We start from the raw sequence: 12,502 nt of genomic DNA on the forward strand, positions 1-12,502 counted from the left end.
CCTGGGTGACCGGGGCCTGGGATTGTCACTCATTGTCTCTGGGACAGCCAACGGGTGATGTGAGCAGAAGCCTGACGTGGATAGAGTGATGTTGGGTGAAAATAATTGGGGGGGAGGTTACGTGAGGGGGTGGTGCTAAGGAGGTGTGGCTCACACTTGGTTGCTTGGCTGTGGGGATCCTTGTCCTCCGCCGGCTCCCCGGAATAAGCTCACTGTCTGTGGTCTTCCTCCCTCAGCTGTAGCATCCTGGCCGTTCCTGGAAATGCAAGCATGGATGCAGTCTGTGCACCCCAGTTCCCAACTCCAAGCACCATCCCAAGGACAGTCTACAAATCTCAGCCAGAGCCCACAGGATCACAGCCGCCAGAGCCCACAGGATCACAGCCGCCAGAGCCCACAGGATCACAGCCGCCAGAGCCAGAGCTGCGGTCCAGCCAAATGCCAAACACCTCCTCTGTGGTCTCCACCCCCAAAAGCGAACAGGTCACTGTAGGTGGCATCTCTCTTCCAATTGGTGAGTCCCAGACTCAGGAGTGACCCAGCCAGGCTTGGAAGTGCACAGTCTGAGCTACTGCTGAGGCTGAGACAGAAAAATTGCAAGTTCAAGGCCAACCTGGGCAACTTAGTCAGAGCTTGACTCAAAATAAAAATACTTTTAACGGGTGCTGAGGATGTAGCCTAGTGGTGGGGTGTTCAACCAGCTTGGGGGTTAAATCACCAACAAAAATAAAATAAAAAGGGAGCTCTCTCTCGCTCCTTTCTTCTCACCTCCTCTCTTGCTTCCTGAAGGTTCTGTGTAAGCAAACCTAGGAGCCTGGTCTCTGTCCTTCTCAGCAGGTGCAGGTGTGGGAGAGCTGGGTCTCCAATGACCTGATGTTGTCATAGAGATTCCCTGGGTGGGGAGAATGTGAACATAGGTTCTGATGGCTGGTTCTGCTGAACCCATTTGGCCCACAAGACTATGGGATTAATTATGTATCTGGATTCCCTTTGGGGTTAGGATGGCTCCAAGCCCGAGGCCCTAGACTGTGGCCCTCTGGCTGCATGCAGTTCACAGATGTTGATCTTGGCTTTGTCACTGAATTTGAGGCCCTAAGGCTGGACTTGTTACCCCCAGCCCCAGTGGCCCTGGCACCTTCATTTCTGAGCACCCTACTTTCTCCCTAGGTTTGATCGTGGGGGTGACAGCTCTGGGTCTGATGGTGTTGGGGTTTGTGAACTGCTTCATCCTGGTGCAGAAGAAAAGTAAGTTCTGCTCCCTCCCGTTCCCAGGTCCCCGCCCCCTTCCTGCCACTTTCCTGGGTGCCTCCGGTTGTGGTCTAGCACAGAGCATGACACTATCATAGACTCAAAGGATCTGGAAGCTGTAACCTTTTGTTCTCTAGGAGCTTAGGGTCTGGGGCAGAAGGTATAGCCTCTAACCTGGCTACCGGAGGCAGTGCCAAGGCTATCCCAGGGGATTGACCGTCAGGATTCCTGTACAGGAAGCCTGGGGTCTGTGGGGTCTGTGAGGTCTGTGAGCTGGCCTGGGTCTCCGTGGGCAGAATGTGGTTGAGGCAGGGCTGCTGGCACAGGCTGGTCTGGAGGATGGCTGGGGGCGGGGCATAGTGGCTGAGAGTAAGACGGGCTCATCTGTGGCCCTTACCTGGGCAGCTATCCCCTGCACTGTGTCCACCCCGCTGGCTCTACCCTAGCCATGCTATGCTTATTAGGATAGATGAGATGAACAAGTCCTTCTCCTGACTTGTCCCCCATCTCTTTTGTAGAGAAGCCCTCCTGCCTTCAAAGAGAAGCCAAGGTGGTAAGCATCCCTGTGTCCTCCTCCTCCTCTTCTTCCTTATGGGTGCCATAAGCAACATCATGAAAGCAGCAGCGAATGGGTATGGTGGCGCATGCCTGTCATCCCAATAGCTGGGCCAAGTAGAGTCTGGGGGACCAGGAGTTTAAAGGTTCCCTCAGAGCCAGCTGACGTCTAGCTACATTCCAGCTGGGAAGAAACAGGCCAGCTCTTGCCTGGCTGGGCATAGCCAGGATCTCCCTGTGCTGTGTCCAGCTCCTCACTAGAGAGATGAGGAAACTCAGGCTTAACAGCTACTGTCCTTATAAGGTTGGGGTGTGTCCTGGTGCCTAAAGCCTCTGAGCAGGCGGGTTTGGCTGACACATCCAAATCTATCTCAGCCTGGTCGCTCCCAGCAGGGCCTGCTCTCCAAAGTTGGTCACCAGGAGTTGGAGAGCCTAGATGCCACTCTTTGCCCGTCCCTGGCTCCTGTCAGCCGCCTGCCTCAGGGCTCCACTTGGGGGCTGAGCAGATGGTGTCCTCATGTGCTGGAGTGTGGCTGTCAGGCAGGACCAGCAGTGACTCAGCTCCTACTCTGAGGGCTGGGAAAAGTAGGGTTATTTGGAGAAACAGTGTGTGACTTCATCCATGCTTCCTCCAGTCATGCACACGGCCTCACGTTTAGTCATCACCAGTTGTTGGGTACTGAACTCATGCCAGCCCTATCTGAGGTCTTACAGGCTCTTGCTGGCTGGCTGTGACACAGGCTGTGAGGTTATTGCCCCCAGCTTTAGAGTCTGGGACACAAGGCCCAGACACTCTTAATCAGTAACTGTCCTGAGGTGGCACAGCTGATGGGCATGGCCTGGAGCACAAACTTAGGAACGTATTTCACTACCTGACATACAATCACTTCGCCACTCTTAGGCATGCCCAAGTGGCCCTACACATATAGGCACCCTTAGCTCGGAGGCCTACAGGAGCCAGCCTTGCCCCTGCCCATGCCAGCCCAGTATAGCAGGCCCAGGCCCAGAACTGTAGGAGGACCTCAGCTTCCTCGGCGCTCACTCCATGGGGTCCCCAGCCAGAGTCACACGACTATGATGGTGTCTGTACCTGAACATTGCAGCTTGTGGCTTTGAGGAGGGAGCTAGCTGTGACCTTTGGGGGATTCTGTTCTGCCTGGCTCTACCACAAGCAGAAAGGGGGAGGCCCAGCTAGAAAATCTCCTTCTCTGTGGCTGGTGAGGTGTGACATTTATGAGCGCTTCTGAAGGGCAATGATTGGGTAAGGCTGGGGCCAAGGTCAGATTGTGAAGTCAGAATGCCACCTTCCATCCCTTCCAGACTGGGGTACCCAGCTGGCAGGACCCCAGGGGAGGCAGGACGATGCAGTGTGCATGCTTCCACATTCTGACCTGGCTTCTCTTGCTGTGGTCATCAGGTCATCAGCCAGCTCTGTAAAGCTGAGCACAGGATTCACCTTCTGTGGGCTTTTCTGGCCTTGTGGGGACAGCTTGCGCAAGGTCCTTCCAGTCCAGAGTCAGAAGCTGTGGGCTGGGTAGGAGACAAGGACTCAAGACTACGGGACACGCCTGGCCACCTAAGAAGCCATGGCAACGGTGGATACACACAATTAAAAATTAAAATTTTTTTTTCCCCAAAAAGAACAAAGTTACTATCTTAAAAAAAAATTGGAGCCGTTGGAAAACATGAAGATCATTACGGCTCCCAGGCTGAACCAGCCTGAGTGGAATCCTTCTGCCAAGTTCCTTTTTGTTGTTTTGTTTTGTTGTTGTTTTCTAGACAGGGTTTCTGTGTGCAGCCCTGGCTGTCCTGGAACAGCTCTGTGGACCAGGCTGGCCTCGGACTCATAGAGAACCTCTGCCTCCCCAGTGCTGGAATTAAAAGGCCTGCACCACCACCGCTGGACCTCTGCCAAGTTCTTATAAACAGTGTCCCATGTAGGGCTCTGAGCACAACTATTCTTGATCTTCCCAGGTGCTTAGCGTTTACAACAACCCAAGGACATAAGCTGTAATTCTTCCTTTATACAGGGGAACATGGAGGTCCAGAGAGGTTAGGTAGCTTTTTCAAGGTCACACAGCCAGGGAGTGGTAGAGTTAGGAACTTTAGACTCAGGTGGTCTAGATTCAGAAATCAGCTCTTAGCTACCAGGCTGGGGACATCTCCCCAAGCTGATGAATGACCTTCAGAAAGTTGCTTTTTCCATCTCCTTTTGTGGGCCGAGGGTGAAAACCTTTGGTTCCCTGTGTGTAGAAATGTTGTGGCGTGGGCAGAAGTGTGTAAGCTGTGGAGCGTTGGTGGCAGGGGAGACAAGGAGAGCAAAGGCACCAGCAGGTGGGTTCATCTTTTCCCCTCTCCTTCCCAGCCTCACCTGCCTGACGAGCAGTCCCGGGGTGCGACAGGCCTTGAGCAGCAGCACCTGTTGACCACAGCACCGAGTTCCAGCAGCAGCTCCCTCGAGAGCTCAGCCAGCACTAGAGACAGGAGGGTGCCCCTTATGGGCCACCCCCAAGCAACGGCCACAGAGGGAGCCCAGGGGTCTCAGGAGGCCTGTGCAGGTTCCAGGAGTTCAGGTAAGAGGAGGGAACCAGCTGGCTCCTCCTGTGCTGGACACATGGGCGGGCCTCCACCCAACCCAAGAGGAACATGCCTTTAGTGCCCCTGGCAACGTGATGACTGACGGATGTGGCTCTGAGCCATTGCCCAGTGTCGTGGGAGAAGGTCCTCTTGCATTTCGCCAGTTCTGAAAAAGGTCCAGGCTCACAGTGCTAGGCACAGCTTCTACGAAACGGGTGTATCAGGTTCCCACCAAGTTGCAAAATCTTGAGTCCGACCGCTGTAAGTGAAGCCAGGGGCCTGTGCATCTCTTGCCTAATCGCTGCTAGTGTCCTGGAGCTGCCCCATGTAGGCGTCTGCCCCGGCTCCCCTCCTGTTCCCTGCTCATATGCGGCACAGCCACTTTGGACATCTAAGTTTGAGCCCACCTTGCCCTGTGCTGGCCCTCTCGCTGGCTCACCCTTCTGCTAGATACTCCCGCTTTGGCTTTTAAGTCTCCTGTCTCAGCTGAGAGAATTCCTAATAATACTCAGCTGAGAGTATTCCTAACCCCCCCTCCCCATGCTGGCTTGGCTGTTCTTGGGGATTTCTGCTCCACAGGATTGTCTGTCGTCTGCCCTTCACAGCCCTGTGTGATTCTCTAAAGCCATGTCCTGCTTACACCCCTGATTTTTTTTTTTTTTTTTTTTTTAGTTTTTGGAGACAGGATTTCTCTGCGTAGACCTGGCTGTCCTGGGACTCACTTTGTAGATTTGTAGATCAGGCTGACCTTGAACTCAGAGAGCCACCTGCCTCTGCCTCCCAAGTTCTGGGATTAAAGGCGTACAACACCCTGCCCTGCTTGCTCTGTCTAGTTTTATAAGCCAGGCTGTGATACACCAGTCATTATCCTGGGTGCTTTACCTGAACCAAACCTGCCTATGACACTAAGAGGTAGTTACCATTATCATTCCATTTTCCAGATGAGAAAATTGAGGCCCAGAAAGGTTAATCACCTTGTTAGGAGCGCACAGCTAGTGTACCCAAGCACCAGGAGTCTGAGCTGTGGGCTTCAGAGTCCTGGAACAGGGAGATGAATAAAACAGCTCCCCCAGGGTTCTAAAAAAAAAAAAAAAAAAGCAAGGTGGTGTGGTGCACGCCTTTAATTCCAGTGCTCATGGAGGCAGAGGCAGGTGGTTCTCTGTGAGTTAGAAGCCAGCCTGGTCTACAGAGGGAGTTTCAGGATAGCCTGGGCTACACAAGGAAACCCTGTCTTGAAAAAAAAATTATGTGTATAGATGTTTTATCTGTATGAATGTCTGTGTACTATGGGTGCGCATGGTGTCTGTGGAGGCCAGAGGAGGGTGTCAGATGCCCTGGAACTGGAGTTACAGATGGTTGTGAGCTGCCACGTGGGTGCTGGGAACCGAACCCAGCCCCTCTGAAAGAGCAGCCAGTGCTCTTAACTGCTGAGCCGTCTCTCCAGCCCCATTCTGTGGGGCTCTCCTCACCGTAGCTCACTGAGGGCTCCTTTGGGCCAGAGGCATGGTGTGCGGACCTGTTGGGATTTACTCCATCTGCATCTTACCCTAGATAGATACGATCTATCACAGAGACGCGATTGGCATTTCCATTGTCCATGGTGGAGTCCCTGGCGGGGTTTGCTGGAACCCTGGCATTTCCTTTGGTTTGTTTTGTAGTGGAAAGGTCAGGTCTACCGGCCTTTGTCCCTCTCCCTCAGCGGCACTGGCTGCTGGGGCAAGAGAAGTAAACATGAAATTGGTCATTCACCCAGAGCAATCTTGGGGCCATGAGAATCCAAGCCGGCTCCTAAATCCCATGAACCTCCATTTCCTCATCTGGCGATGAGCTGTGAGCCTCCTGCTGTTGATGAGAGAGTGTGGCATTTTGCACCTGACAGGGCACTGACAGCCGCAGCCACACGACCCCCACCCCCACCCCCCACGATTGCCTCCTTTGATGCCCACATTCTGTTGCTGCCCTAACTGCTGTGCCCTGTGCTTGCTTGTGCCCATGCAGCATCCCTGCCACCTGCTTGCCCACAGGAGCCTCCACGTCAGCTTCCGTTTTGGCCGTCGGAGCCCCCAGCCTCACCAGCCTGGGTGCCTTGTCAGGGCTTGTCATCTTTCGTGGCTTTCTTTCCCCCTCGGTGTCCCTCTGTGGCTCCCTCCTTGGCCTCCTTTCTCCTCTGACCTCTGCCCCCTCCTCTGTCTTCTCCCAGGTGTTCTGTACCCTGTTTCCCTGACCTTCCCACTGCTTTGCTCTCCCCGCCCTCTACCATGGGAGCCTGTTAACCCTAGAACCATGCCTCTACCTGCCCCACAGTTTCTTGTTCGTAACATGCAAAGGCCATGGTGACTTCGCATGACATTTGACTTCTGTGGAAGCCCAGGGTAGAAATGTCTTTGTGGTCCCTTGATTTCAGCTCTCTCTCTGCCTGGTGTTTTTGAGGCTGCACTGAGCAGAGTGGCTGGCTCCATCCCACCCCAAGCTTCCTTGAGTTCCAGTGTCCTGGAGTCAGGAGCCGGGCTGAACAGCCAGCTGCCACTGCTATCCGCCCAGCAGCTTGTGCAAGCTCAGCTTCTGCAAGCTCAGCAACAGCAGTAGCAGCGGCAGCTGACATGCCACTGACATTTGGGGTTAACTGTTGTGTACCAAGCCCTTTATATCCACCCCTGCTGGCCTGACATCTACTCCTCACCAGCTTAGGAAAGTTAGAGGCCCACAGGGGCCAGGTAGGGTGATGGGTGTCCTTGACCTCCCTTCTGACCATGGCATCTGCTTCTCCATATCCCAGTGGTAGGGATCAAACGCCTTGTGTGTGATAGGCAGGCCTTTCCCTCTGAACTGTGCCTCCCACCCCAGAGCTTTAAAATGCCAGCCTCCTCAGTCCAGGGTTTTGTTCTTGGAGCACTTTCGTCTGCTTTAGACAGTTCTCTCCAATCAGTCATAGGAAGAGTTGGGCTGGGCAACTGGGAGGTGAGCAAGAATCTTTGGCCTCCTGGTCCTTGGCCTAGCGCTCTTTCCCACAATCTTAACCTACCTCTGTGATGAGAAGCAAGCTTCAAAGACACCCCAACTCCAGGAACCCCAGACTTAATCCCTACCCATCTTGTGCTTCACAGATTCTTCCCAAGGCAGCCACGGGACCCATGTCAACGTCACCTGTATTGTGAACGTTTGTAGTGGCTCCGAGCACGGCTCGCAATGCTCTTCCCAAGCCAGCGCCACAGTGGGGGACCCAGATGCCAACCCCTCAGGGTCCCCAAAGGACGAGCAGGTCCCCTTCTCCCAGGAGGAGTGTCCTTCTCAGTCCCAGCGGGAGACCCCAGAGACACTGCGGAGCCACGAGAAGCCCTTGCCCCTTGGTGTGCCTGATGTGGGCATGAAGCCCAGCCCTCCAGGCTGGTACGACCAGCTTGCAGTCTGACCCCGGCGGGGGGAACAAGCTGCAAGGAGACCCCCAGGCCTTCTAGACCCTCCCCCCACAGGACTTCATGACCCTCTCTGGGTCCAATCCCCTTAGCGGCCTGGGCAGCCCTCCTTGCAGGTCAAGAGAGGGCTGGGGCAGCTAGGGCGATGGAAAACTCCTGCTGTTCTACAAGGCAGTCCCAGCAAGTCCTCGCTCTTCTGTGACCCTCCCGGGCTCTGGCCTCATTCTGCCTTCTGGGAGGCCCAGTATCTTTCCCTCCTAAGCAGCCAATGTCCTCCTCCATATACTTGGAGAAAGGACAGCAGCTTTTTAGCCTGGTGCTGACACCGCAGGGCGGTCCCAGCAGGAAGGCGGAAGTGCTGGCCTTGTAGGACGAAAAAGCCCTTCAGGTTAGTGCTAGACTCTTGGGAAGTCTCCAGACCCACCAATCCTTCTGATTCAAGGGTCAGCTTCACAGAGGCCCGACTGGCCTTGCTCTCCTGCAGGGTGCTGGGGCTATAACTCTGTGATACTGTGTGCTCTTAGCCCTGGGTTTGATCCCAGGCCCACATACAAAAAGTAAGTACATGCAGTCAACAGCACAGCCAGCCTCCTGTGTGAGTCACCTGCTCTGCTTTGACTTTTACTCCAGTGGACAAGCAGAGAGTCGCTGCTCTTCCTCCTGGCCTTCTAATGAGCCTTTCAGGGAATCTCAGGGACTGTAGACCCCAGGCCCCTGCAGCCACCTGTCTCTTCCTACCTCAGCCTGAAGCACTCTCTAACTCCCCAGCGGCTTGGTACTGTACCCTCGGTGACCCTGAGTGCATGTCCCGGCCCACCTGGAAACAGCTGAAGCCAGCTATTTGCCAAAGGATTCGTACCCTTTTTCTAACCAACCTGCTCCCCTAGCATGCCCAGATCTGGAAGGAGAGGATTCAGGAGACTCTTTAAGAGGCAAGCTCAGTCCCAGGTGCTTGGGTTCCGTATTCACAAATTCCACTGGGTATGAACTGGGTGCAGGAGCCCAATTGTTACCATGGAGACTTAAAAGCTCAACACTGACATCAAGACTTGGACGGGCTACTTAGGTCTGCGGCATCAGACTGGAGAGGCGATGGAACACGTCTGCCCCCTGGTGGCCAGTACTGGGATGACCTCGGTCTTCCTAAGCAACAACAGCATGAGTTGAAAGGACTATTTCTGGGCGTGGCCTCAGCCCCCGAACATTTGTGCATCCCAACAGGGTCCATTCAGGAGCGCTACACTGTATTCCTGGGCAGAGTTCCTGCTTATAAATGCTTTTGTTGTTGTTTTGCACACTGATCCCTGGCTGTGTCTGGGGGATGGTTTGGAATTTTTCTGTAGTCCTCCAGGCCTACCTCTAATGTGTGAGGAGAGATGGGGTCATGGTTAATTGGGTCCAGGAGGCATGTAGTGAAAGGCTCTGGAGCCACCCCACCCCCTACCCCACCTTTCCAGCCGCCCTTGCTGAGAACCTGGCTGTCTCCCACTTGTAGCCTGTGGATGCCGAGGGAGCTTCCAGCCAGCTGGTCTCTAAGTCTGGCCTTTTCATTTCGTTCTGGGAAGGAGGTGGGTTCTGCCATTTGGGAAAACCACACCATAGGTCTGGCAATGGCTGTAGCACAAGCCCATCCCTGGGGTGCTTAGACCAGCTCGGCTATGTGAGCAGCGGCATCGGCTGGGGAACAGTTTGCGTGCTGACCTCTTGACACATTCCTGAGGGATGACGGTTTTCTAGAACCTCTCTCCTTTTCTTTGTATGTGTGTGGATGCATGTTTGTATATATCTGTGTGCCTCTGTGTGTATGCATGTTTGCATGTGTGTGTGTGTGTGTGAGGCGGCAGCGGTTGGTTTTGGGTTTTTGATCACTCTCTATCTAACTACGGAGGCAGGACTCTCATCTATACCCAGACTTGTCTCTGCCTCTAGAGGGCTGGGATTACAGGCGGGCGGCCTTGCCTGCCTGGCATTTACACGCATACTAGAGGTCTGAATTCTGATCCTCATGCTTGTGTACCGGGCACCTTACTCACGAGACACCTCTCCAGGTGCTCCCCCTCCCCTTTGATGACTTAATTTTGGATTGGCAAGATGGCTCAGTGGGAAAAGGCGATTGCTGACAAGCCGGATGGCTGGAGTTGGATCCCCAGGGTCATGTAGCAGAAGAAGAGAAGTGACTCCAGCAAGTTGTCCTCTGACCCCCCCCCCACATACATGCTTCTGCACACCTGTGCAAGTACATCCACACACACAGTAAATGTAATAAAAATTTTAAAATACATTGATTTTATTTTTATCATTATTTTTGCTTATTATCTGTGTGTTTATAGATGGGGCCTTGCTATATAACCAAGCTGGCTGCATACTCTAGGCACCTCAAACTTGCAATTCTTCTGCCTCAGTTTCCAGAATGCTGAGATAATAGCCATGTGCAACCATGTTTTGGCATTACATTTTTTACTTTACTTAATCTTATCTTTTCATGTAGGTCTCATATATTCCAGGTTGGCATCAACTTCCTGGAAGGATGACCTTGAATTTTATCTCCTCTAGTCCTCCTCTACTCCTCAAGGGTCGGGATTACAGGCGTGTTCACACTGTGGGTCATGTGCTGAGGATTGAACCCAGGCCCCTCAAGCATGCTAGGCAAACACAGCCAACCAAGCATATGCCCAGCCCCACACTTTGCTTTTCACCTGTGAATTACTCATGTGGTTGCCAAGCAGACAACCATAATGGAGTTAAGTCCCCCCAATACAGGTGACCATCATTCTGCTCCCGAGGAACTCTGCACTTGGCTTTGCCGAAGCTCTATTTACTAAAGAATGCTTATGGAGTTCAAGATCCCCCACAGCAGAAGTTCTCAACCTGTGGGTCACATATGTGACCACCTCCGCGGTCACACATAAGATATTTGCATTGCAATTCATAACAGTAGCAAAGTTACAGTTATGCAGTAGCAAGGAAATAATTTTTTTGAGACAGGGTTACTTTGTGTAGCTCTGGCTGTCCTGGAACTCACTCTGTAGACCAGGCTGGCCTCGAACTCAGAGATCTGCCTGCCTCTACCTCCCAAGTGCTGGGATTAAAGGCATGCCCCACCATGCTCAGTGAAACAAAATAATTTTATGGTTGGAGGTTACCAAAACCTGAGGAACTGTATTAAAGGGTCATAGAATTGGGAAGGTTCAGAACCACTGCCCCAAAAGGTAGCAGAGGTTGGTAATAGCATTTTTTGAAACTTTGTGTATGTGTGTGTGAAAAGCTCGAGGAGGTCAGAAGAGAGTGCTGAATCCCCTGGACCTGGGATTTCAGACAGTTGTGAGTTGCCAAGTGGGTGCTGGGAACTGAACTTGGGTTTTCTGCAAGAGCAGCCAGTGTGTTTGACTGCTGAGCCACTGATCTAGCCCCGCTTAGAATTTTTTAAGTTTAAAAATTTAGCATTCTATTGGGGGAGGGGGATAGTGCATGTCTGTAATGGCTGTGAGTTCAAGGCCATCCTGGTCTACAAAGTCCAGGACAGCCAAGGCTACACAGAGAACCTTGTCTCTAACAACCAAAAGTAAATAAATAAATAGCGTTCTGCCAGGTACAGTGCATGTCTTTAATCCCAACGCTTGTGAGGCAGAGGCAGGTGGATCTCTATGGCCTGATCTACACAGTGAGTTCCAGGCCAGCCAAGACTACATGGTGAGTCCTTGTCTCCAAATATATATACAATTCTTGAGGCCAGACAACTAGCTTGGTGGGTGAATGGCCTTTCTGCTGAGACTGACAACCTGAATTTTGTCCCAAGATGCGCACAATGGAAGGAGAGAACTGACCGCCCTGACCACCACTCATGCACTTACCCACACACACAATGGATAAAATAAACAAAATTTAAAGGTTTTAAAAGTATGTAGTATCCTTGGCTCGAACTAGAGCTCAGCTGAGAAAGTGTTTGCATGCACTGTGCTTAGTCCAGAGCAATGCATTTACCGGATGGCCTGTAATTCCAGCCCTAGGAGGCAGAGGCAAAAGGTTACATGCCTAGTTCAAAAACAGCTTAGGCTACATGAGAACTTGCCTCAGAAAGGAGGAGGAAGGAAAGGAAGAAAGAGAAAGAAAGAAAGAGAGAGAGAGAAAAGAAAAGAAAAAAGAAAAAAATTCTAGCATTGTTCTTTTGACTAGACATTTTACAGATCATCTGCCAGTCAGAGTTTAAGCCTTGTTTTAAAACATTGCAACACTGTATCAAAGCAGGAAACACAAATATATTATTTCATCAGTTATTTTTCTCTGTGCCATGAGGAAATACCTAATAAAAGTAACCTAAGGGAAAAAAGGTGTTTGTTTGTTTGTTTGTTTGTTTGCTTGTTTTTGGCTCCTGGTTTGAGAGTCCAGCTGGTCATGGAGGGGAAGGCGGGGCAGCACACACAGGAGGTGGCTGGCCACATTTCATCTGCAGCCAGAAAGTGAGCGAGCAAGATAGAGAGAGAGAGACAGAGACAGAGAGAACCACTGATCAGATCACTTTTTCATTTGGTTCAATCCATGACCCTGTCCCTTAGAGCAGCGGTTCTCAACCTGTGGGTCGGGACCCCTCCGGGAGTCTCATATCAGGTCTCCTGCATATCAAATCTTTACATTACGATTCATAACAGTAGCGAAGTTACAGTTATGATGTAGCAACAAAATAATTTTATGGTTGGGGTCACCACAACCTG

The 12,502-nt window shown here is 52.2% G+C and overlaps 1 protein-coding gene across 1 annotated transcript in view; it reads left to right on the forward strand.

Annotated features, from left to right (window-relative positions):
• Tnfrsf1b (TNF receptor superfamily member 1B) overlaps nt 1-10,074 on the forward strand; it is a 30,002-nt gene extending 19,928 nt beyond the window's left edge. Inside the window, exons 6-10 of the mRNA XM_055615262.1 lie at nt 237-514; nt 1,168-1,245; nt 1,767-1,801; nt 4,169-4,376; nt 7,485-10,074. Coding sequence (XP_055471237.1) covers nt 237-514; nt 1,168-1,245; nt 1,767-1,801; nt 4,169-4,376; nt 7,485-7,789 — 904 coding nt within the window. The 3' untranslated portion in view covers nt 7,790-10,074. The remainder of the gene's footprint in view (nt 1-236; nt 515-1,167; nt 1,246-1,766; nt 1,802-4,168; nt 4,377-7,484) is intronic.
• The last annotated feature ends 2,428 nt before the right edge of the window (nt 10,075-12,502 follow it).

Source organism: Psammomys obesus, unplaced genomic scaffold (assembly GCF_907164565.1).
Source record: "Psammomys obesus unplaced genomic scaffold, mPsaObe1.curated_primary_1811, whole genome shotgun sequence".
Classification (NCBI taxonomy): domain Eukaryota; kingdom Metazoa; phylum Chordata; class Mammalia; order Rodentia; family Muridae; genus Psammomys; species Psammomys obesus.